General features: G+C 38.2%; 1 protein-coding gene across 2 annotated transcripts in view; it reads right to left on the reverse strand.

Annotated features, from left to right (window-relative positions):
* Nucleotides 1-26,089, reverse strand: part of GRID2 (glutamate ionotropic receptor delta type subunit 2) — a 1,547,682-nt gene that overhangs the window by 138,561 nt on the left and 1,383,032 nt on the right. For both annotated transcript variants that reach the window (XM_062199157.1, XM_062199156.1), the window contains one exon: nt 4,403-4,569. In XM_062199157.1, coding sequence (XP_062055141.1) covers nt 4,403-4,569 — 167 coding nt within the window. The remainder of the gene's footprint in view (nt 1-4,402; nt 4,570-26,089) is intronic.

Here is a 26,089-nt window from a genome sequence, read left to right on the forward strand (position 1 = left end):
CTATTAGCTCCATTTCTAAAAATTCTGAAATTCTATGATTGAATTGAAAAGCTATTTGTCCACTTGTACCACTATCTTGATCCAGAGCAAAATCATTCTCCATACAACTCTGAACATGTAATTGCTTTTGTGCCCATTAGTATTTCCAATCCAACGTTTAGGGATAGAAACATAAAGGAACACGTGACTCCTTTATTGAAGAACTATAAAATGAAACTCACTGATTAATTTTTCCTTGACACCCACTAAGATTTCAGAACAGAGGTGAGCTTATACTAACTTTTCAATGCATATTTTTAGGTTTTAGCCTTCTGAATAGCTAATATTCTGAGAACAGTGAAGTTAATTTTAGTAATAGCTCAATGAAATAAATCTGAACAATTCAGTTCTATTCCTGGATGCTTTTAGTGAAATAGCATTCGACAATTTTTTTAAACCAAGAACCACAACAAAACAAGTGCTTCACAAAACATTTGAACAAATAGTGTCACATAGAGTTTATTGCAACGTTGTCCACAACACAAATACTCTGATCCCTCTCATGAGCTCCTTAGAGAGTAACTTCTGCTGCTGAGTTTTCTAGTTCTTGTGTATTCGAGGAAACAAAATTCTCCTAGCCAATCCTATGGTTACATAAATTACAGCACTAACTGGTTCTTTTTTTTTTTTTGATAGGCAGAGTGGACAGTGAGAGAGAGAGATAGAGAGAAAGGTCTTCCTTTGCCGTTGGTTCACCCTCCAATGGCCACCGCGGTTGGCGCGATGCGGCTGGCGCACCGCGCCGATCCAATGGCAGGAGCCAGGTGCTTCTCCTGGTCTCCCATGGGGTGCAGGGCCAAGCACTTGGGCCATCCTCCACTGCACTCCCTGGCCACAGCAGAGAGCTGGCCTGGAAAAGGGGCAACCGGGACAGGATCGGTGCCCCGACTGGGACTAGAACCCGGTGTGCTGGCGCCGCTAGGCGGAGGATTAGCCTATTGAGCCGCGGCGCCGGCCCACTTACTGGTTCTTAAAAGTCATTGCTGTGCACGTCCATTCACACACAATGTACAAGTGAGTAGATCACAAGAGCCCATGTTTCCTGAGGTGAATCTGATGCTTACCCAACAATAGGCTCATGCACTCAGTGTATGTGTTCGTTAGAATAATAGTCATACACGAATGTGCAAGTCTCTAGTAAATGAATGTACAACACCTCATATGAATGTTCTGAAGCATCAATTAAATTTATAAGTATTTAAGATAGCAGGTAATAAATCTAGTCAATGTAGCACTATATATTATTCATTTTCAGATGTTAGTATTATCTATTAACGTACTTTGATATTTATGAGTTGTGTTATTGGCATTAAAGCATCTGAAAAATAACTGATATCAATTTATTAAAATCACTTAGTAAAACTAACATTTTCAACTAACATAATCATAATAGCATTCACTGATATGGTTTAATCAAAGACCTAGGGTAAGCTGATACATAAAAGTCAGATATAAAAATTTCTAAAGCACACTACAACAGTTAAATTTGATGATCTTTATAATTTTCAAGATCAGTTAATAAAAAAAGAGATCTTTTCCCTAATGGCAATAACAAAAAAGAATGAATGCAAATATCTTGTGAATTCAGGGGAATATTCTGGGTAATAAATATGTGGCACATGTGTATACAGAGATGAGCTGGCACATTGATAGTAGCTGGGTCATATTTCTTTCCTGGTCTCCCTTCCTCCAGATGTCCAGGCAGCAAGGATATGTGGTGGTGTTGTCAAGGGACTCCACAGAGAGTGAGAATCTAAACTGCCCGCATCTCTACTGCTCATCAACAAGGGAAAAATCATGCTCGATTCCTATTATTACTTTTCAGCTGTTCACTGCCTTATATTTCCTCAGAATTAAAATGTCTTATAGGTATATCATCACAAAGATAAAATTGAAATAGAGCACTTGGTGTGACTTATTAAACATTTCTTTTATTGCTATTATGCTGGTGCATTGTTTGCATACAAGATCCAGAAAACAAAGAACATCTTTGGTGGTGAAGAAGGCGTTAACCACAACCAAGGAGTGGAAGTCATCCTTTTCTCAATGACCTGGGTATGCGTCAGGGATTCATTAACCTTTTCTGCTGTTCTTTCACCAAGAAACCCTGAATCTCCTTTTATTGTATCATGCACTGCCACCTTCACCTCTCAACTGAAACAGTGGTGTGCTTCTTCCTGTAGAAACATCTCCTCCGTCTGTTCCCCAACCTCGTGTCTCCTTACCCACTTCTAGACTGGGTCTTCATTACCACGGGCCTCCAGGTCCCCTCTAGTCTCTGCCAATACTATTCTGTCCATCATATCTAAACTAGATTGGTCTTCCCTTAAATGCCACCTTCATCATTTCTCTCCTGAGCTCAGGAACAGACAACAGGCTTTTGTAGTGGCTTATGACCTACAACATACATTCTAAACTTCCAATTTCCTTTCACATTAACTTAATTTTCTTATTGTTCCCAAACACATTCTACTTTCCTTTCTACTTCCATTCTGTTGTCTTTATTATGTCTCTAAGAACTGTCTATTATCCACTGTCAGCCTGTTCTTTTCTAAATTCTTTAAGATCAAGTTCAACGCTCACCTTTGCTAGAGAGCTTTTACTCATACTTCCTTTACTTAACTCTTTATTATGTATGGTATTCAATTCATTCAATATCTCAACTATACACTCTAACATTGTATAAATAAGCATACTTATATTATAAATGTTAATATATAATATGGGTATGCATACTGTATGATATCACACTAATATATATGTATATATGCATATCAGCACACATTCACAGAAATTTACATGGTTTAATGATTCGTGTGAACGGCTCTTATATTTCTAACTAGACTTCAAGTGCCTTTTAGGCAGATTGACTATTGATCTGCTTATCATCAAATTATTGATAATTCGTTGTTTAGACCTTAATATTTTGCTTCCCAGTTTATGCATGTTTCACTTTTGTCTTACGCTTAGAATTTATTTGAGCCAGAAAGTGCCACTGGTAGATTATCTAATTGTTCAAAATTATTTACTTCCTCCTTCCCTTTACGTGAGCCATACTCAGCATCCCAATGATTTTGGATTTGGCCCTGAGACTCCCAGTTTAGTGGCCACTGGGCAGATGGGGCATATGCCGCATTTAAGTCGAAGTATCAGGATGCCTTAGAGACTTGCAATGATACTTGGCAATGAACAGGAAATCCCAAATAGAATTATTTCTTTTCACTGGGCCCCAGGATTAGAGGCTGTATAGAGCAGACCTGCTGTTGACCTATCGTCTGCGGGAAAACACAGCCAAGTCATAGCCCTCATGTTTCATGAATGAGAAATCGCTTACTGCAAGTCACTGATACTTGTGCAGCTGTTTGCTACACAGAAAATAGGCTACCACAGCACCTTAGAATTAATCTGAGTTTCTCATTTTACAGTCAAGAAGACAGGTCTAATGGAAGACTTTTGATATAAATTTGGACCACTCAGTTTTGTTTTTTAAAAAATTAAATGCTTGCTTTTTTTGTGTTCCTAAAATACAGCTCAAATAGTTTGAAATGGGAGGCCTTTATATTATCTGTAGACTACCCTCTGGGTCTGGCATTAGCTTTTAGAGATCAGGTATGAGAATAAACACAAGGCACTGTCTGCATCCGATGGAATATATTTCTACCTGGAAGATAGTAGACTCTTAAACTTGAGCTTGCTTGGTAGTAAATAGAATGAAACGGGGTGATCTTTGTGAACCACATTCACGCCTAAATCTTCCATATACAGTCTTCTCCAAAATTTACATTTCAAAACCTTCCTTCTGTAAAAAAAACTCCCTTATACTTTGAAATTCTTATTTAGGAGTGGGTTTAATTTTTTAATAAACTGTCTCCTTGATTTCAGTGACAAAGTTTCATACGTGTTTTGATGTTCCCACCCTTTGCATCTACAAAATTCAGATGGAAGTACCCCTATCATCATGTGTTTCAGTGCATCAGCACTTTAATTTGGTTCCGAAATATATTTTAGTGTTCTTAGAAATGAACTTGTTTTCTTAACTCTATGATATTTAGTCCCTGAAAATTCAGACTAGACTGCTCAATTAAGTTCTAATAGAAATGATAAACACATCTACTTTCTTTCGCATATCAATTTTTGACAGTAAAACTAATTCTATGCAGCAATATTTTTCTACTATTTATGGGAAAAATGATACTCTGGTTCATGTTTTCAGACACAAATGCCTTATTAAAGCAACATTTATTGTTGTTGTTTATTGTGCTTTCCTGTGAAAGCAAGCAAAACATATTAAACTATATTGGGAAATGAAGTAGATTTTCTTTGTTTAAATTTTCTCTTTATTTGGACCGTGCGTGAATCTTACCTTTGTGAAAAAACATCACGGTAAGGACTGCCGTGTTGTAATGCGATTCCATATCCTCGATCAGCCACGGTATTCCCAACAGTGTAAAAGGAACATTCTGGATCATTGATAGCCACATATTCCAATACAGCTGCATCCCATACAAAAGCATAGTTTCCATGTTTTACCTGGGAAAATAATCAAGATAAAAGAATAAAATAGGATTTAAGGTTGCAATTTTAAGTTACTGATCCAGGATTTGATACATTACATTGGCATATATATTTCTGCAAAAAAAGTATATATATATGTATATGTGAGTATGTATATATACATCTATATGTAAATTCTTATTCTGAATGAAAATTCACATGTTGGTTAATTATAGTTCAGTTCTGTTGGAAACATGATGAAGGTGGAATTTTAACTATGCTTGCAACCAACACTGCTTGTAGTTAAAAGACCTTGGGGTGGTAGCTGCTTTTCGGGAAAACAATAAATGTACGAAAGGAAGCCAGGTTGTTGAGCCTCTCTGAGTTGAGTGATTTTTTTTTTTTTTTTTTTTTTGACAGGCAGAGTGGATAGTGAGAGAGAGAGACAGAGAGGAAGGTCTTCCTTTTTGCCGTTGGATCACCCTCCACTGGCCACTGAGGCCGGCGCAACTCGCTGATCCAAAGCCAGGAGCCAGGTGCTTCTCCTGGTCTCCCATGGGATGCAGGGCCCAAGGACTTGGGCCATCCTCCACTGCCTTCCCGGGCCATAGCAGAGAGCTGGCCTGGAAGAGGAGCAACCGGGATGGAATCCGGCGCCCCAACCGGGACTAGAACCCGGTGTGCCGGCGCCGCAAGGCAGAGGACTAGCCTGTTAAGCCATGGTGCCGGCCAAGTTGAGTGATTCTTATAACTGGGCCTGTGCCTTCTGGGGGCTCAGCTATACCTGTAGGGTACAGGAAATACTGACTCATTGGATCATTAGGCTTCTAAGCTAGGCAGGCCTTCTCACTCATCCACTGTGGGTAGTACCTGCTTGCATGTGACCCATGTTAAAAATGAATGCTGTAAGTTTAACTCTTTGAAGAGAAGTAACCAGTGCTGCTCTTTTGACAAGCTGGACTTCCTGTTCTATGTTCTTACAAGTCTATCTGTTGTCAAGTGTAGCTGATGAATATATTGTATGTTAGACTTAAAACCCATAGTGGACATTGCAATGAAGGAAAAATTAACTCTGCAGTCCTCTCTAATATCACTTGAGGAAAATAACCTTATTTTGGGTGGTTTGCAATATCTCTTACTGATTACTTTTTCCTTTTTGGTAATTACTCATATCATAAGTCAAAATTTACCAAGAAAATACAATATCCTAAACATCTTAATAAAGATGATTTATGAAATTATTAAATATGTAAATAGAATGTAATGGATTTATAAAATAGGACTAATAGTTATATTTGAAAATTTTACCATATTAAAAGAATAATGTAATGTTACTGAATAAGGAAAAGGAGCATGAGTTCAGCTTAGGAAGGTTACAAGGATAACATATCTTGCAGATGATGCTATATGAAGTTTAAAATGCTCTTCAGCAGACATCAGAAACATATTTGACATAATTGGAAACAGTTATTTTTCTGTAATCTATCTACTTGTAGGACAGGAGAAAGTAATTTTTCATCAACGAGTCACAGAATATTACAAAAAAGCAGCAGACCTATTATCAGATAAAATTCTAATGGCATTATCATTAAAGTCAAGAAAATGTTAGCTACCATTATCCTAAAACTTAACATGATGGTGTTAATTTTAGCCTATGCAATAAGGCAGAAACAAAAATATGATTTTAATGTATTAGGAAAAACATTATAACATCATCATATTTGTTGATATATTTAAGAAACCCACAGGAATCAACTGAAAAATATGAGGAAACACCTGAGATTTCAACAAAGATGTGTTGTAAATAGATACATACTGATCATTGGCTTTTCTATGAATACATTAATACAAAATGATACTTTGAGAAAAATAGCTATTCATACCAAATATAAATTCCTAGGAAGACATTTAAGAATAAATGTAGTGCTTATATGAAGAACATGTCAACACCTGAGCAAAGATTTGAATTCCTTTTTGGCTAAGACTTTTTTTCTTTTACTTGTTTCTTTATTTGTTAACATTTGAATATTTCTGAACTTGAAAGTAATATATACTTCTTATAGAATATTTGACAAATATTAGCAAGTGTTAAAAAAATAGGGAGCAAATTACCCATCACTCAAGCAATGGTTGATATCTTCTTTTTTGTTTTAAAAATTTTGTATTAACTTGAAATTGCTGACATATTTATGAAAGGGAGGATATACAATTTTACAAAAATTGTCGGTTTTCTCCAAATTAGAGGAAACATTGCAATTCTTAATAAAATGCCCAAAGGATGTTTTAGGAACCAGGAAGCCTTTTGGAAATTTGATTTGAATAAAACAGATGAGAATAAGCAACAAAACTTTGAAAATTAAAAATAATAATGGGAGACTTGAAATATCAAGTAGAGACATGTTTTGAAGTTTGGAAATAAAACAGTACAGAACTTATTGGAGAATAGAAAATCATGAAAAAGAAAAAAATCCAACTTTTAATACAGGCATACATATAAATATTATTTATAAGACTATTTTACAAAGGCTATAATTTTTTTTAAAATTTTTTGACAGGCAGAGTGGACAGTGAGAGAGAGAGACAGAGAGAAAGGTCTTCCTTTGCCATTGGTTCACCCTCCAATGGCCACCGTGGCCAGCACGCTGTGGCTGGTGCACCGCGCTGATCCGAAGGCAGGAGCCAGGTGCTTCTCCTGGTCTCCCATGGGGTGCAGGGCCCACTGCACTCCCGGGCCACAGCAGAGAGCTAGCCTGGAAGAGGGGCAACCGGGTCAGAATCTGGCGCCCTGACTGGGCGCCACTAGGCGAAGGATTAGCCTAGTGAGCCGCGGCGCCGGCTCAAAGGCTATAATTTAATCAAATATAAAATATTAAAAAACTGGGACAGGTGATTATTTCACAAAGGGCAAAATTAAAGCACTCTGTCACACTACACCAAATAAATTCCTGTGGTATAAGAACCTAAATATGAGGAAAAGAGAATCTTAATAAAAAAACCAAAGAGAAAACTAGAAGAACATGGATGACTATATTTTTCTGGCACCTGAAAATCAATGGAGGTATCTAAACATAAAAAAAATAGGAAAATATAAAAAAAACCTTGATACATTTAACTTCTGCCTTTTTGCTATATTTGCTTTTTAGGAAAAAGTTTTGCATTCAATAACGAATGGCCTACAATTTTCAGGTCAGCTTACTCATAGGATGTTTACCATCTTTCATTGGTGGGGAACCCTAACCAAAGCCTGGGGTATTCAGTGATAAAAGTTGGTGCCCTGGAGAAATTGTATAATGTTAAGTATTTTTCACAGATTGTCTGCTCTGTATCAGGCACGATGGGACTACAGGCCAGTGCCCCTCAAAATGTGACCTCCGCTCCCATAATTAGCAGGTGCTTCTGCTGTTAGAAATACAGATTCCAGATCCAAGCCTAAACTTCTTGTCTTCTACAGTTTGTGGCAGAGGCGGAAGCATTTTACCAATTCTGACTGCTTTTCGGATACTGCCATTTTAAGTGATTTTAGCAATATGATCAGGAACAACTTATCTACCTAAGTTTTGATGTAATTGTTGAAATGGGCAGATTCCTTGAGAGTTGGTGGTGTGAGAGAGGAGAAATACACAGGGACTTTTCCTCCTCACTGATTGCTCACACCCACAGTTACCCTGAAGTCTTTCCTCCCAGTCTCTGATCCTGGCCAGTTGCCAACACTTTGAGATCCACTTTTGGCTTCCTAGGTCTAAACCTCCTGTAGCAGTGAGACAGCAGTGACCTTGGAGCTTCCTCTAACAACCCACTTTGATTTTTGCTGTTCTCTTCTGTTTCAAACAGTCACTTTGGCCTCCTGGATCTTCTTGCAGCTTTTTCACAATCCTCCAGAGACCTCCCCTGTTGGGGACATACTGCTTTGCAGTTAGAAAAGTGTTCTGGCATTGTTGTTACTGCTTTGTGAACTGTAGAGCTCTATTTAAATGATGATAACATTATCATTGCCATTATATATGTTGTTCCCAGTAATTTAATGTTACAAAGCATTATGAGTGAATTTTTCAAAAGAGCATCATTAAAACAGTATGATTATAGCCTGTAGCAATATCAATGAAATGTTGCATAGAAACCCAAACTGTTTTTGCTTTTAAAAACATTCCTGGCCTTTTTCATCAACGAAACATACAATCACTGTCCTTCAGATAGTTTTTAACCATCAAATTAAAACAATCTAGAAAATAGTCAACAAAATTTGAAGTCATGTTTCAACAGAATAATCACGGAGGGGTTGGCCTCGGGAATTTGCAGACCATATGTCTAGTGATAAAAGCTTCTTAAAAAATTTTAACTAGTCCTTGTTCCTTGTTCTTGAGGTTCTCTTTGGAAAGGCACTGAATTGCATGCCATTGATTTATTTGCCAGTGGATTACAGGCTAGCAAAGTGCTTAAACAGGGGGCAGAAAGGAATCTGGGTGCTTCAGGCCCACATACTCATGGCCTCATTGTGAGGAAGGGAAACAAAATCCAAAATGCCATCTTCCTAGTGATTACAAAGTGGAGCTGGTTAGAAGCTGAAGGATTCATGGTCATTAGTAGCTGCTGCCATGGAGCACCTGTGCTGCCAATAGCTCACTTCTGCTGGGAACTCAGTTTGGTTTCATTTCTGCAAATCGAGTTTTACCAGCAGTGTTTATGCAATTCATTCTAAGATCCTGAAGGGACGTGTATAAGGGACACAGAGAGAAGATTTGGGCCCCTGTCCTCAAACTTCTGTCAGCTCAGTCACGGAAGTAAGTTAAGTGCTGAGTCGCTGTGACACATAGCCTGTCGTGACAAGTGTCTTAAAAACAGCTTCTGTTTAAAGTGGCTTAAGGAAAAGAAAATGCAGTTTTCATAGAGGGGAATCAGGACAGTCTGCTCAAATATTCTGGTAACTGAAACAGTTATACAAGAAAATCCCAAATATTTAAGTTTCTTATCTATAAGGCTTAACTGATTAAACATAGATACTCTGGAGACTGTTTTTTTTTTTTTTTTTTTTTTTTTTTTTTGTTCACGCACACTCTTCTAACCTAATAGCTTTCTGCAATTTTCCATCTGTCAGGTGAAGAACTATAAACATTCAATGTTATTTCCTCAAATATTTGCGTTTCTTGCCAAGTCAAGTGAAGGATGGGAAAATGTATTTTCAAACCCTGCACCTGAGCTCCTCGCCATATTATGGATTATGGCACATTTTACTTCTCCATAGATTGCTCTGGTCCTGGATGCCCATCTTCTGATATCTCCATCACGAGCTGATGCTGAAATTACTTTTCTTTTTAATTTATTGGGCAACAAGCTCCAGTAATCAGGACAGAAGCCCATGCCACAGACAAATAGACTTATCACTACCTGCTATTCCATCCATGTTGATTTGAATTGAGAGAACCATATTCTTTTTCACATGAACCTTTAATTTAGCCAATTCCTTAAAATCTCAATCCAAAACCTGTAATTTGAGAGAGACCACAGATATGGTCTGCTTTTATTAGAAACATTCAGTGGCAACAGTTATGGAAAGATGGACTTCAAAGCAAAGGGTAAGATAAGAACTTCCCATGTTGAAGAGGAGTATCCTCCCTCTGTCCCCCACGTCTTCCGTATGAAAATAGATAACACTGGTGAGCATTTTTAACTCTTGAAATGGCTTTTACACAGAAATTGTCTCACCCTTTACAACACTGGGAGCAGCTGATATTATGACACTTAACTCGCAGATAGGTAACCTGACTTGCTCTAAGTCACACCAATAATCAGTGGCAGATTCAGAAATTGAGCTCAAGGCCATCTGCTAAGCTCTTTTACTACATTAAAGATAAATTTTTAGGAGATATTTCCACCAGAACACAAAAATATATAAGATACAACATCCTTAGCCTTGAAGGCATAACCTGTCTAGTTTGAGAAATGACATTTATATAAATAAACATAATGCAATATAGGATGTAGTAAGAACCATAAAAAGATGCAGTTTCCTATAAGTTTCCAGTAAGTTAAAGGAATTGAGCTTAAGACAAAAAACGGGCTATTTGTTTACCAAAATAATTGGAATTTTGAATGAGTATTTGGCTTGTATGACATTGGACCCCTGAGGCCTGTTGATTTTTAACCATTTCTGTCTAAGCCTTTATGATTTTGTGGATTGAAGTCAAAGTAGCACTTTTGAAAATTAAAATAAAGACTGAAGGATGCATATTTATTATTTTTGCTCACCAAATAAAAATTAAAAGACCTGAGAGTCATGTGAGAGAAATAAATTCTAAGCTGTTAACTTATTTACAGTCTTAAACTGTAAAATGTAATGGTCAGTAGGAGATAAAGTGATTGTGAATCACAGGAGCAGAGAGTTATGATTAACCCAGAATCGATCTAGCATGATCCTTATAATTCATTTCCCCATAAGTCCTTAAGATAGGATGGCTTTAGTATTTATGACCTAGGGTCCAAGGTGATAGCCTCTTCCTCTTGGGCAAATAAATAATTTAGCAGAATTAATCAATTATTCTGAACTTATACAGAATAATAAATCATGGTCAAGTCCAAATTTAGGCATATAAAGTTATCCGAATCTTTATGCTTTTGCTTTATGATGCTTTAATTGTTCACCTAATATATTTTATCAATTCTTGTGATGGAACTTGAATTTGTGTTCTGAAACAGTCAATATAAGGCATACATTTTCATAAAGAAGAAATGAATTTGTTTAAAAAAACACTAACTTTTAAAAATAAAAAAAAAATTTAACCTGGAAAAAAAGCAGTATGTTTACCTTTAAATCTTACATGTTGCCTATCTTTTTTGAGGCTATGGGAATACTCAAGATTAAAAAGAGTTTTCAGGAGCGGATCAACACGGCTGAATAGAGAGGATCTGCATCCACTTCAGCCAGAAAAAATGTTTCAGAACAAGCAAAGAACAGAATTTCCAGCTTGTCTGAGGAAAAGCCTTAACAAAAAAGTAATAATACCAGGGCCAGCACTGTGGCGTAGTAGGCTAAGCCTCCCCTGCGGTGCCCGCATCCCATACGTGTGCCGGTTGGTATCCCAGCTGCTCTTCTTCTGATCCAGCTCCCTGCTGTGGCCTGGGAAAGCAGTGGAGGATGGCTCAAGTGCTTGGTTCCCTGAGCCCACATGGGAGACCTGGAAGAAGCTCTTGGCTCCTGGCCCCGGATTGGCTCATCTCTGGCTGTTGAGGCCATTTGGATAGTAAACCAGCAGATGGAAGATGTTTCTGTCTCTCTCTTCCTCTCTCTGTCACTCTACCTCTCAAATAAAATAAATAAAATCTCAAAAAAAAAAAAAAATTAACAGTACCTGCCAACAGATGAGAGACTCTAAAACCAGCAGCAAGATGGGAACTAAGCCCACCACTGCTGCCGCCTCTGCTCTGGACTCTCTTTCTGGGAAAAAGAGTCCTACATATAAATTATTAGCTGGGGAGATTGCTTGAAGGAACACTTCTACAAAGAAGTGTCCAGAACTGCAAATGGCACAGAGATTCTGAAAACTAGGGGGGGGGGGTGGGGGGGGGAGAGAGAGAGAGAGAGAGAAGGCACATAACCACAACTGATTTTTCTGCCCGGCATTCCTATCCTGGCACTCTGGGCAGAGGACGCCATCTTGCCAGGAAGAGGGTTCTGTGTATAAAATACTAGAACTGAGAAGACTGGCTGAGGGTGAAGCTTCAGTCAGGAAGTGACAAGATGTGCAAACAGCTCACTGACACCGCAGGCCAATAGAGACAGAGGAACAAGCTCAGAACTAACAGCCACTGCCCACTGCAGCTTCCCTGGGGCCCCTTAGGTGGACCATCTTGCAGGACCATAGCCACAGACAGGCAGCCCTAATGAGGAGAGAATTCCTCCATCCTAACTGACTTTAAGTCACATCTTGAGGGCCGACTGGGGTCCTGTGACTCTTTTCCTCCCAAAAAGCAACCTCCACTGTCTCACTCCACCCACAAAGCACCAGACCCCAGCACTGCTGAGAAGCTGCTAAAGGCCCCATGACATAGGGGTAGACAAGCAGTCCCTTCTTGGACTCCTGAGAAGTCCCCGGAGAGAGCAAGGTTGTTTGCTAGGACAGAGAGCGGGCCTCTGTGATTCCTGCAGCTATGGGAGTTCTGGGCACAAGCCCTGGAGCTGCACCTGCTTCCTCTGTGTCATCTAGGGAAGCTCCCTGTGTATTCTTGGGGCCAGTCACCAGCAGCAGTCCACACTGAATCCCACTCCCCAGCCCTGAGGAAGCCCCTTCTGAAACTCTTACCACAGGGTTCTGGGGACAGAGCACGGGCCCCCGCATCACCTTTACATGCTCTGTGGGAACTGCGGGCCTTGCAACTCTGGGACTGTCTCTGCTGTGCCATAACCCCTAGATCTAGAGGGCCCCGGCTGCATTCTTTTGCCTGAGGCTGGTGACTGCCAGTTCTCAATCCTCTGTGTAACTGGCACTCACCCTGTGAGACCTGGCTAAGAACTCACTGTACCTGCAGATCTGAGACTGTGACTATTAGTACTGTATTCCTCAGAATTATTAGAACATCCCCTGTGGCCATAGGGGGCAGCCTACCTGCATTCCAGTGCTCCATAACATCAACTGCAAGTGCATAATATCAGCATAAGCTGTATTCACCCCGTGGCATTGGGTAAAGTTCTCTTTAACATCTTCCAGAGCCCAGGCTTAAGCTTTTGGTGCTTTAAGGTCCAGCATTAGTCATGCCCATACACAGGACCTCGAGAAGGTAGCATCCACAAGAGCCAAAGGTATTGGTGCCACAAGCCCCAGGATCACTCATGCTTGCTTAGTGGGAAAAGAGGATCACCTCTTCTGTTTCCCAAAGCACCAGACATGTGGCTACAGCATTAACAAACCCTGGTATGATTGATACCTGATTCCCTGGGAATAAAGACACACATGTTTGGAACTCACACATAATTCAAAGTTGTACTACTGCCTCTACAAACTGTTAGACTAGACAACTGTGGCACTTGTAGACACTGCTGACACCAATTACCACTGAAGAAATCACCCAGAAGTTACATTTCTAGGCTTACTGAGAGCCAAAGCCAAATCAATAGCCCAAGTGACAGCCTACATCCCATTTAAACAAAAAAAAAGTCTTTTCCAATGAAACCTACTCCATAAAAAAAGGAACTATTATACCAAATGTGCAGATGTCAAGGCAGGGACACAAGAAACATGAAATAGTAAGATGAAATAATTTACAGAAATGAAAACAGGAGGTGAGTGAGAAATTCAATAACAGAAATCATGAGAAACACCCAAACAGATGGAAGCTGAAAACTCCCATCAGTGAAATAAAAATACAACTGAAAGCTTCAACAGCAGAATAGACTAAATGGAAGAAAGAATTTTTGATCTGGAGGATAATGAGGCTTTTGAAATAATGCAGTCAGACAAAAGTAAAGTGAAAATAGTTAAAAAGAATGAAGACAGTCTGTCCTAAGGGATACCATTAAGTGAACAAATATTCATATTAAAGGGATATGAAAAGTAAAAGGCCACTGAGAACCCACTGAATGGAATAATATTTGAAAATTTTCCAAATCTTGAAGGAGATATGGACATCCAGATACAGAAAGTCCAAAGAACCTCAACCAGACTCAACAACAACAAAAGACCTTCTCCAAGGCATATGATAGTAAAATTGTCACAAGTTAAGGACAAAGAGAGACCCCTAAAGACAGTAAGACAAATGCGAAGTTACATATAAAGGAAAACCAATTAGACGACCAACAGAATGCTGAGTAGAAACCCTACAGGCCAGAAGATAATGGGATGATATACTCAATCTTAAAAAAAACTTCCAATCAAGAAAATTGTATCCAGTAAAGCTATCCATAAGAACTGAAGAGAAATAAAATATTTCCTAGCCAAGCAAAAAATGAGAAAATTCATCACCAAATCCAACACACTACATCAAGAAAGATCATATATCATCACTAACTGGGAGACATCCCAGAGATGCAAGGATAATTCAACATTTGCAAGTCAATAAGCATCATAAATCACATCAACAGAATGCATAAAAATCATATGATCATCTCAATATATGCAGAGAAACCATTTGATAATATTCAACATATCTTCGTGATAAAACCCTCAACAAATTAAATATAGAATGAAAATACCTCAAATTTATAGCAGCTTTGAATGACTAACCGACAGCCAGTATCATACAGAATTAGGAAAAGCTGAAAGCATTTTCTCTAATACCTGGAACTATATAAGTATGTCCATTTTCATCATTTTTGTTCAATATATTTTGGAAGTATTAGCAAGGAAGAATGGGAGGAGAAAGAAAGAAAGGGTATTGAAACGGGAAAGGAAGAAGTCAAACTATCCATGTTTGCAGATGACATGATGTTGTACATGGGAAACCTAAACATTCCAACATAATGTTGTTAGTACTAATAAACCAATTCAGAAAGTCACAGGATACAACATCAACATAAAAAAACCCTTGCATTTTATTTGCCAATATTGACCTTTCTAAGAGATAAATCAATAAGAAATCCATTCAGCTACCAAAAAAACCCAAATACTTAGGAATAAATTTTACCAAAGAAGTGACAAACCCTCTACAATTAAAATTATATATCATTGATGAAAGAAATCATCATAGAGTCACACACACACACACACACAAAATCAAGATATTCCTTGTTTGTGGACTGGAAAAATTAATACCATTAAAATGCCTATACTACCTAAAACAATTTACAGATTCAATATAATCCCTATTAGGATACCAATTTTTACAGAGTTAGAAAAAATGTAAAATTCATATGGGATCACAAAAGACCCAGAATAGTCAGTTATCCTGAGCAAAAAACAGAACCAAAAACAAAAACACCAAGATAGAGGCATCACAACACCTGGTTTCAAAGCAAGCTATGGGACTACAATAATTAAAACTGTATGGTACTGGCATAAATACTGGCACACAGTGCAACAGAATGGAATAGAGTGCTGAGAAATTAATCTATGTACATGTAGTCAATGGCTTTTGACAAAGATGCCAAGAACATATACTGGAGAAAGGATCACATTTTTTTTTTTTTTTTGACAGGCAGAGTGGACAGTGAGAGAGAGACAGAGACAAAGGTCTTCCTTTTCCATTGGTTCACCCTCCAATGGCCGCCACAGTAGCGCGCTGCGGCCGGCGCACCGTGCTGATCCGATGGCAGGAGCAAGGTGCTTCTCCTGGTCTCCCATGGGGTGCAGGGCCCAAGGACTTGGGCCATCCTCCACTGCACTCCTGGGCCACAGCAGAGAGCTGGCCTGGAAGAGGGGCAACCGGGACAGGATCGGTGCCCCGAGCAGGACTAGAACCCGGTGTGCTGGCGCCGCAAGGCGGAGGATTAGCCTAGTGAGCCGCGGCGCCGGCCGGAATCACATTTTCAATAAATGGTGCTGGCAATTGTATATGGAAGGATGAAATTAGATCTCTACCTCTCACCATACACAAAAGTCAACTCAAGATGGGTCAGTGTGCTAAAGGGAAGACTGGATACTGAAACTGCTAGAAGAAAACAGGGGAATTACTTCAAGACTTTTGTATAGATGATGACTGCTTGGCTAAGAACCCAAAAATACATGCAACAAAGACACCAACTAGAAAAATGGGATTATACCCAACTCAGAAGCTTCTGCACCTCAGAGGAATCAGTATAGTGAAGAGGCAACAGATCCAATGGGAGGAAATATTTGTATGCTATTTATATGGTGAAGGATTAATATCCAGAGTGTGTCAGCAATTCACAAAACTCAACAAAAAATAGAACCAATATAGTTAAGAAATAAATGGGTAAAAGACCTGAGCAGACAGGTCAAAAGAAGAAATATAAATGATTGACAAAAATATTTTTTAAAATGCTTAATATCATCAGTCATCAGGAAAATGCAAATCAAAACCAAACCACAATAAGACTACTTCACCCTTGTCAGAATGGCTCGTGTCAAAACGACAGCAACAAATGCCGGCAAGATGGGAGAAAAGGGCAGGAACTCTTATATGGTATTGGTGGGATTGTAAATTAGTGCAGCTGCTGTAGAAAACAATATGGAAATTTCTTTAAAAACTAGAAATGGAGCTACCATTTGATCCAGATATCTCACAACTAGGTATGTATCCAAAAAATATGAACTCATTGTATCAAAGAGATACCTGTTTCACTATGTTTATTGCAGTACTGCTCACAAGAGCCAAAATATGGAATCAACCAAGCACCCATCATTAGACAAATGGATAAAGCAAATGTGGTATGTCTACATAATGCAATACTGTTCAGCTAGAAGATGAAATCCTGTCATTTGCAGCAAAATGGTTACAACTGAAGGACATCATTGTGAGTGAAATGCACCAGACATAGACAAATACTGAATGTTCTCAAATGTGGCAGCTACAATTAAAAGAACATACAATACAATGAACATACAGTGTTGGTCACTAGAAGCTGGAAGGAGTGGGAGGGATAAAATGAATTTGGACAAAAATAATAGGAAAAGCTGGGTGTGGTTCACTAATTGTGACAAATATACTAATATGAAATGTTACTAGGAGAAATTAGATGAGGGGTTTATGGGAATCTCACATTTTTTGTTTTTTACATATACAATTAATAGTAAAAAATTGAAATAAAATAATGAAAAATAGTAAAAAGGGCTTTAAAGGCATTCTGTGAATAAAGAAAATTGAACACGGCTTCCTTTCCATCCACTGACAATTTTCTCTTGCAATGGCTAATGGGACTGGAAGGCAGAAAGCTGGGGTTCTAGGTAATTGTGTAGGGAAAGAGAATTGGCAATGTGCTCCTCCCGGCTGGATGGATATCTGAGAAAACTAGTGGAACCTCTGGAGCAGGCAATAAGGAAACTAAATTAGCGGGACGCATGATCTACAGGGATCTATTAAACTCCACCTCCATCTGACATCCTAATCCTGAGACATTTTCCCCTATGAATTGTGCGTGTTCCATTTCCTTTAAATTGTCCAGGAGGTAGCTGAATGGGTGAACAGAGACCTTGGGACAGACCAGTAGAGAAGAAAACCCATTGACAGATCATTTCACCTGATACAATGAGCAAGAATGCTAATACTTGAGGTAACTCACCAATGAGACGCAGGTTGCCATGAGCTGAGAAAAATAAAACAACCACGCCTGCAGTGAGAGAGAAACATCAATGTGCAGCATGCATATGAGGGAAACAGCAAGGTAGTCATAGGAAGATCAGAATTTTAATGGAAAACTAAAAAGAGAACCTAACCCAATTCAAGTGAGTCTAGAAAGGTCCATCAGTTTACAAAGACTTCAATTTTTCCACCAAAAAAAAAAAAATAGGGAAGATGCATTGAAGGAGAAAATGCCCACAATGTCAGCTCAAGTAGAATGCGAACTTTCTGCTTGCCTGGGATGTGGCAGTCATAGCACTGAAACCCCAATGTAACAAGAAATCTTCTCGGGAGTAATGAGGTCCAAGGTATTTATTTATTTTTGTTTGTTTGGCTTTGGTTTTTGGAAATGGGTGCAGAAGACTGAGAGGAAAACACAAAGTCCATACCAGGACTCAAAATATAGGGGCAGCAAGCAACACTGTTTTTGTAGCAGAAGGCTATGGCATGGGTTATCTGCCTCCTGTAGCTGTCGCTGTTTTTCCCTGTCTGCTGATGCTGCCACGTGTGGCTTTCTGTTCTCTGCTGAGCCACCCATCGTTGCATAGCTGTGAGTGCTGAGACCTATATATGCAGCTCACAGGTGCTCTGACCACGAGTGTCAACATCCCTTTGCCTGTGGATCGAAGATTCTCTTGGTATTGAAATGATGCTAATTTAATTTTTCACATTGTGAATACTATGATTAGTTTTTACAAGAATCCAGATAACGAGTATGAGAATGATGGCAATGCCAAGGCCAGCATGACCCAGACATCACCCGACAAGAAGGCAAAAATGACTGTGTTATCTTATTAGCTGGAAGGACACCAATAATGAGATTAGAGAGGTAAGGAGCCCCAAACAGCCTACCACATAATATGCGGAAGAGTCTGGAATTGGATGTGGTGGAGAAGGAGATGCAGAAGCACACATGGAGACTGAATATCACAGGTTCAGAGGAAGACTGGGCAAACTTTAAAAGCCATCAAGACAGCAATACTCGGCTGAAAACAGTGGCTGCTGAGTCTGCACGCTACATGGACTGACGTTATTGTATTGCCCCCAAAAGCTCAGTGAAAATGAGTAAAGCTACCTTTCCTTATTGTGAGGTTGCAAGTAAAATGTGATGTGGGAGAACACCAGGAAGGCATTTTGATAGTAGGTGTGTTGACTCCTTACAGTATAGAGTTAATTCTTTCAGATATTATTGGAATGATCATGTTTTCTACAGCAGAGGTATGTGTCATATATTGGCAATGATCTCTGTAGCTCTTTGAGTTTAAAAAGGCAGCTTCAAATTCTGTTTTGGATTTCTGTGAAGACTGTAATGAAACTGCAGAAAACAGAAGTCTACTGATATTCTGCCTAATAGCAAGCAAGACTTGGATCCTCTATCTTACTATTCTGCACATGTTGCAAATGGAAATTTTGGCAAATTTTATTCAGTCTATAAACTTCTTATCAAGGACAATTAATATATCCTGTAAAATATTCTACACACCTTGTATAGAGCACTATCTAAAGGGGGTGTGATTTGCTTACCTGGGATATGGAAGTTTTCAAAATTAAAATTTTTGGTTATTTTTCAGTTTCCCCCAAATGTGCAGAAGCTCTAGAGAGTTTTTACTTAATACAAATGGAAGGAGACGGCTTCTCTGATGGTTAATTTTAGATGGCAATTTGATTGAAGTAAGGGATACCTAGAGAACCACTGCTTCTGATCGTGTCTGAAAGGGGATTTTTAGAGAGGCTGACAAATGAACTCATGGACCGAGTGGGGAAGATTTGTACTCAGGGTGGGCGGGCATCATCCACTCAGCTGGAGATGCAGATAGAAAAGGGAAGGCTATCTTTCTCTCTCCTCTCCCCCTTCCGCCCTCCCTGTCTTGGAACTGAGCATTCTTCCCTTGCCTTTGGACATCAAAATACCGGGCTCTGCAGCCTCTGGACTCCAGACTCGTACTCAAACCACTTGAATTCTCAGATCTTCAGACTCAGACTGAGAATTACAACAGTGTCTTCCCTGGCTGAGGCTTCTCAACTTGTAATGAGCCATGCCACTGGCAGCTCAGGGTCTCCAACTGACTTCTCAGCCTCCATAAATACACGAGCCAATTCCTCCAATAAATCCCCTCTCATCCACCTTCCTTCCATCCATCCACAAAGTAATAATCATGAAATATTAAGTATTAAATATTGAGATATTGGGTTGACATAAAATCATATTTTCAAGGCATGTGACAAAAATAATGTCATCCCCTACTTTTGGAAATGTACTCTGAGCAAAAGTAGAGAAAAGATGATAGTAAAATGGAAATGTTATTTTTCCAAATCAGTTTGATTTTTGGAGAAATCATGGAGAGCCTGGAATCAGATGAAGTGACTGCACTTGAGTTGTTCAATGTTATGTGTGGATGGTGAGAAAAACTCCTGAGAGTCATACATTTTTCTGAAATAATTGTTCTTCAGGACTTAAAAAAAAAAGAGCACTAGAAGAGGGAAGACAAGTTAGATAAGAATTTCTCAATTTTTCTTCTAAAAACCTAATTCCTTTGGAATCTAACATTGGTTTCACAAAATTCAAATTATTCAGTGATTTACAACCAATTGCCCAAGGGAGAGAGAGATTTAACTAAAAATGAGAGACACCCTAGACATAGTCTGTACATGGAACTTTCAGATGCCAAGGTTCTGATTGACAAAAGGCTGATTTGTAAAGCAAACTTGTGGAACCGCAGTGTATGGCCATCTTTTGGGAGAGATAGAAACTAATTTTTACAAGTTAAAACACCTGCAACAAGGGTGGTCCTTTTTAGTTGCCTTTTGAAAAAGTCTTAGATTTGTGTCTTATATTTATGTGTCTTAAATGGAGCCTACACAAGTTAAATAGCTCATACAAAGTTAAAATAGAGTAAAAGTAACTACCATCACAGAGAAAATTTCTTAAAATATTGTATTTTTATCACACTAATTGACACTTAACTACTCCTACTGTTTTGTCTAAGTATTTTTGTAATACGAAATAATATATGCTTTTAAATATATATTTATTTTGCATTTTGATGTCAAAGTAAAACCTTGTACCTAGTTATTAGTTTATATTATGCTATTATGGGTTTTTGCTTCTGAGTTATCTCTGGAAAAAGTTGTCCAACATTTTAAGGAATGTTGCTGGCATAACAGGGAGCAAATCAAATCTCTTTTTAATCTAAATATTAATTTCTAATTGTTCTAAATAGTTGAAATAGTAGAGTAAAACTAGGAGAGCACATATATGTAAAGAAAGACTAGAAAATGTGTAAAGTTAGGCTTTTCTTGAACATAAAACATGTTAGACAGCTTTGTATGAGAAAAGATACCACTCACCAAGTTGATAAATTTGGAAGAAAACTGGAACAGGGAACAAAATCTTAATATTTATAAATATAAGCATCTCTAGTGAATTAGAAAAGGATAGGACACATAAATATAAAAGGCACATAGATAAAGCATCTGAAGAGGCAATGCAAAACAAAACAAATACACTTGTCCAACAAGCTTTGAAAATACCCATACTGCTTAGTTCTTGGGTGAGTATAAAGAGAGGGCTACTCCTTTAAGTCTATTGGTCTGGCAACATTTGATATCTATTACTGGTGGAGATACCTGGAGAAGTATATTCTCACACGCTGCTGTGGAAATGAGAAAATATTATGGCCTCTTTCTACAGCAAAATCTACACACACACACACACACACATATATCTATAATGTCTAGCCCAGCAATTTCACTCCCAGCATTCCATACAAAAAAGAAAAGAAATTTCACATTGACGCACAAGGATACTCAGTGGATCAGTGTTTATTGTGGTACCCAATTGGAAATAGCAGTAATGCTCATTACTTATCGAATGGTGATGCGTTCCTGCCGGGCAACTTTATGGAACCCTAAGAAGAATCATTAGAACCATAAAGGTGCCACAGAGGGATTTCTGTGTTGTATTGACAGACTGAGAAAAAGCAAAGAACAGAAATTATCTATAATGTAGTGCTATTTTAAAAGCAAACAATCAAATTATATAAACTTGAGGGTATATGTGTATATATGTCCTATAATTAGAAATTTTTATAGAAAAATATGGAGTAATATAATATATTACAATGGTTACTTTTTTTTTTTTTTTTGACAGGCAGAGTGGACAGTGAGAGAGAGACAGAGAGAAAGGTCTTCCTTTTGCCGTTGGTTCACCCTCCAATGGCCGCCGCGGTAGCGCGCTGCGGCCGGCGCACCGCGCTGTTCCGATGGCAGGAGCCAGGTGCTTATCCTGGTCTCCCATGGGGTGCAGAGCCCAAACACTTGGGCCATCCTCCACTGCACTCCCTGGCCACAGCAGAGAGCTGGCCTGGAAGAGGGGCAACCGGGACAGGATCGGTGCCCCGACCGGGACTAGAACCCGGTGTGCCGGCGCCGCAAGGCGGAGGATTAGCCTGTTGAGCCACGGCGCCGGCCACAATGGTTACTTTTTGAGGGTAGAAAAATATGACTGGAGGTAGAGGAAAAGCCAGGAAGGGGGGTAGGCAAGCAGAAAAATAATGATCAAACAAATGCTCTGAAGGGTATATGCAATTTCATTTCTTCAGATATGAAAGTTATATCTGTGTGTAAATATGCAACTACAGAAGATTTTCTGAAAGGTTTACTGAGGTGTAATGTTCATATAGTCCAGTGCAGAATTTTTTAATGTATACAGTGAAAAATACTAAATAATAAATATTTTCATGTTTAGAAAATTTAAATGGTATCATTCACATATATGTTAAAATAATAGCTTTCTAGTCCTGTGTTGATTTATAAACTTAAAAGTACTAGGGCATTTATAATTACATACTCATAGTTGCTCTGCTCTGATTTATTAATATGCAGGTGGGGAGGGCCACTGACATACACAAATTCAAACTGAACAATATATTAATGCAAAATTATAGTGACAGAGGCTTGGAACTAGCATACATAAAACCAAGCATACATAAAAACTTATTCTAAAATATCTAGTTTTTGCCATTTGCTCATCTAAATTTCTTTTACCTGATTATTCAATCAAAATCTGTGTACATATTTAAAAAACTCAAGTACAAAGTGTGTTTGAAATTACATTGTAAATTAGACTACATGTAAAAATAAGTAGCATTTTTATTTATAATAAAAACTCCAGCTTTTACTGGTGAAATATTTTTATTTCTTAATAGGGCTCACTTTTTGCATTAAGAACATTTGACTATAGTAGTTCTTGGCCCTGGTTCTGAGATAATCCTTTTCTCTTGTAAGAATGCTTTCCCACTTCCCCCTTACTTTCACTAATTCTTAGTGCTGGCATCTGATTAGATGCCACCTATTCCATGGTCTTTGGTAAATGTCCTCCCATTTGCTTTTCTTGCACCTATGTGAACTCCCAATAAAGCACTGCACCACACTGAATTGTACTTGTCTTCTTTCTGCTTTGCTCCACCCTGGGTAACTGTGACCTTTGGATGGGCTGAAAATACATTCTTTGTGTTCTAGTATCATTGCCTCCCCTATGTCTTGCACATGGCCCAATATTATCAGTACTAGGCACAAAATAAAAAATTATCATTGAAGAAGTGCTTCATTTCCTTTCTTTCTTGTGGTCACAGAGATCACCATACTTCTATTCTCAATTCATTCAGCAATCACTATATTCCAATGCTCAAACATTAAAATAAGGACCAAGCAATAACAGCATATTGGGACAGATCAATAATATTTCTGGCATATATCAATAGATGCTAGGGCTTGGTCAGAGTGAAGGTGCAAATGGTAACTTAAGTTAAACCATATTTTGGGAAGCAGCACGCATCCAAAAGATTAATATTGTGCAGCTCTGGCCCAGACAGCACAATTCAACAGTATTTTGAAATATGAGCAAGTGCTCTGTATCTATATTTTTCAGTATGGTCACCTCTAGCCACATAGGGCTACAGAGCAATTGCATTGTTAGACAATGTGACTAAGGTATTTGATTTTTAGTACTATCTCATTTATAACACTGGGACCTCATGAATTAGAAGATATTTGTTTCCATGGATGAGGATGACCTACCCCCTAGAATCACTGGTGGCATCCTGGGTATAAAGCAAGCTTACTTTGGAGTCCTAATTAACTCTTTAATGTGCATACATTATCATTTCTAATTATATCCATCCAAAGCACCTTGTCAGCAGAGAATTGTTTCTAGATTGTACAGGAAACTTTCAACTGAATGAATTGCTTTGAGCAAGGGTGTTTACTTGAAAGTTAAGGGGGAAAACAGCATTTGACTATTCCTTAACAGTGCAAAAGAAGGGCTCTAAAAGATAACAGTCCTCTTTGACAAATAAAATGGGAAGATTTTCTTGGAAAATGAAGTAGAAAATCAGTAAATGAACTCTGAGATCAGGACTCAGTGTTAGGGATAGCACTCATTGCACATGGCAGATTTTAAATGACTGTCTTCAGCATTTTCACATTAGTGTGTCATGTTATGGAAACATGATGACATTTCAAGATGATGATAGTTCACAGTCTATTACACATTACACGGAAGCATTAAAAAGGAATTTGTATGGTGATCAGTTGTCACGATTCAGCATCACACCAACTTTTTGGCCTAGCAGTGAGAAAACAAAGACGTAATGTAATAGCACTATTTGCAGTACCATGGTAATCCACAACAGGATACACGTTAGTCCAAAGCACTGAAATAATCAATTTTTGCATCAATTTGCATAAAATTCTCAAAGTAGCTTGATGAAAAAAAGATTCTCTATTATCAAGGTTGACAGTCAGATGAACACAGGAAATGTAGAACTTCTGGTTGAAAATTTAACAGATCTAATCTCAGTAAACGTTTTATAGCGACTGCTTTAGAAGTTCTACTGAAATATTAAAAACACAGTAAAATCTCGTATGGTTTAATCTTGCATAGATTCTATCACTGGCCACTTTTGGTGACTAACAGCACGCAAAACCATCTCAGAACTTGGGATTGTGGTTACTCAGGGGATTTAGGGAAAAATGGCCCAATTAATGAGATCAATTTTCAAATTTTGGAAAGACTAAGGAATGAGGAAAGAAAATATGCCTACAGAATACAAATGAGGAATATCGTATGAAAATGGACTTGATTCAGGATACCCAACTAGAGTACTAGGAAACAGTATGATGTAAAGGGGAAGACTGAGCCAGGAGCATCCTAAGTCAGGCATATACTCTGTACCTCTTACCATCTGGCTGTGTGCTACAATGACTCCATATCACCTAGCCCAACCATTCACATCAGTCCAAATCATAATATGCCATATTTAATCCAAATCCAATCATCATATGCTACATTTAATCCAAACACAACCCACGTCACACAGTACAACAATTTGTCACATTTTAAAAGTGTCAAGTTTATTGCCATGAAAAGTAAAGATCTTAAGTGTCCAATTCAATGAGTTTGGGAAAAAAATACACTTGTTAAGATACAGGACATTTCCACCCACTCAGAAATTTTCCTTGCTCTCTTCCAGTCTGGAGTTGCTTCCATGGTGAATTCTATCACCATGGTATATTAGTTTGACTATTGAGCTTCAGGTGACTGATATCAATAGTATGTACTCTTCTGTCTCTGGCTGCTCTTGGACAACACAGTATCTTTGAGATATAGTCACTTTTATTTGTGAATTAATTCATTCTTTGTTACTTATATTGTGGTCTAATGTTTTTCCATTCCGCTGTTGTTGGATGTTTGGACTGTTTTCAGTTTGAAACTGTTACAGATAAGCATGATCGTATAATTCTTTTAAGGATGGGAGTTTTTACCTTTCTTTGGTGAATATCTGGGATTGGAGTTGCTGGATTTTAGAGTAGGGAAAAATGGATATTTAGATTATATTTATTGCAAAACCACCACACAGTGCCCACAGTGGTTTTTACACCATCCTTATCTGCAAGTTTTAGTTGCTTCACATTCTTGCCAATATTTGGTGCCTTTAATGATATGAGATGTTAATCATTATAATTTTAATTGTCATAATTAAATATATTTTTTATTTACTGAAAATTTTTCTTTTATGAAATGACTTTAAAATTCTTATTTTCTGTTACATATCATTTATCTTTATTGATTTTAGGAGTCTTTTAATATATGAAGATGCAAGCTTTCTGTTGAATCTACATGTATGTAGTAAATTACTTTCTCCCATTGCTTTTTTTTTTTTTTACTATTTATTTATTTATTTGAAAGGCAGAGTTACATAGAGGCAGAGGCAGAGAGAGAGAGAGATCTTCCATCTGCTAGTTCACTCCCCAAATGGCCTCAATGGCTGGA

This window comes from Lepus europaeus, chromosome 8 (assembly GCF_033115175.1).
Source record: "Lepus europaeus isolate LE1 chromosome 8, mLepTim1.pri, whole genome shotgun sequence".
NCBI lineage: Eukaryota > Metazoa > Chordata > Mammalia > Lagomorpha > Leporidae > Lepus > Lepus europaeus.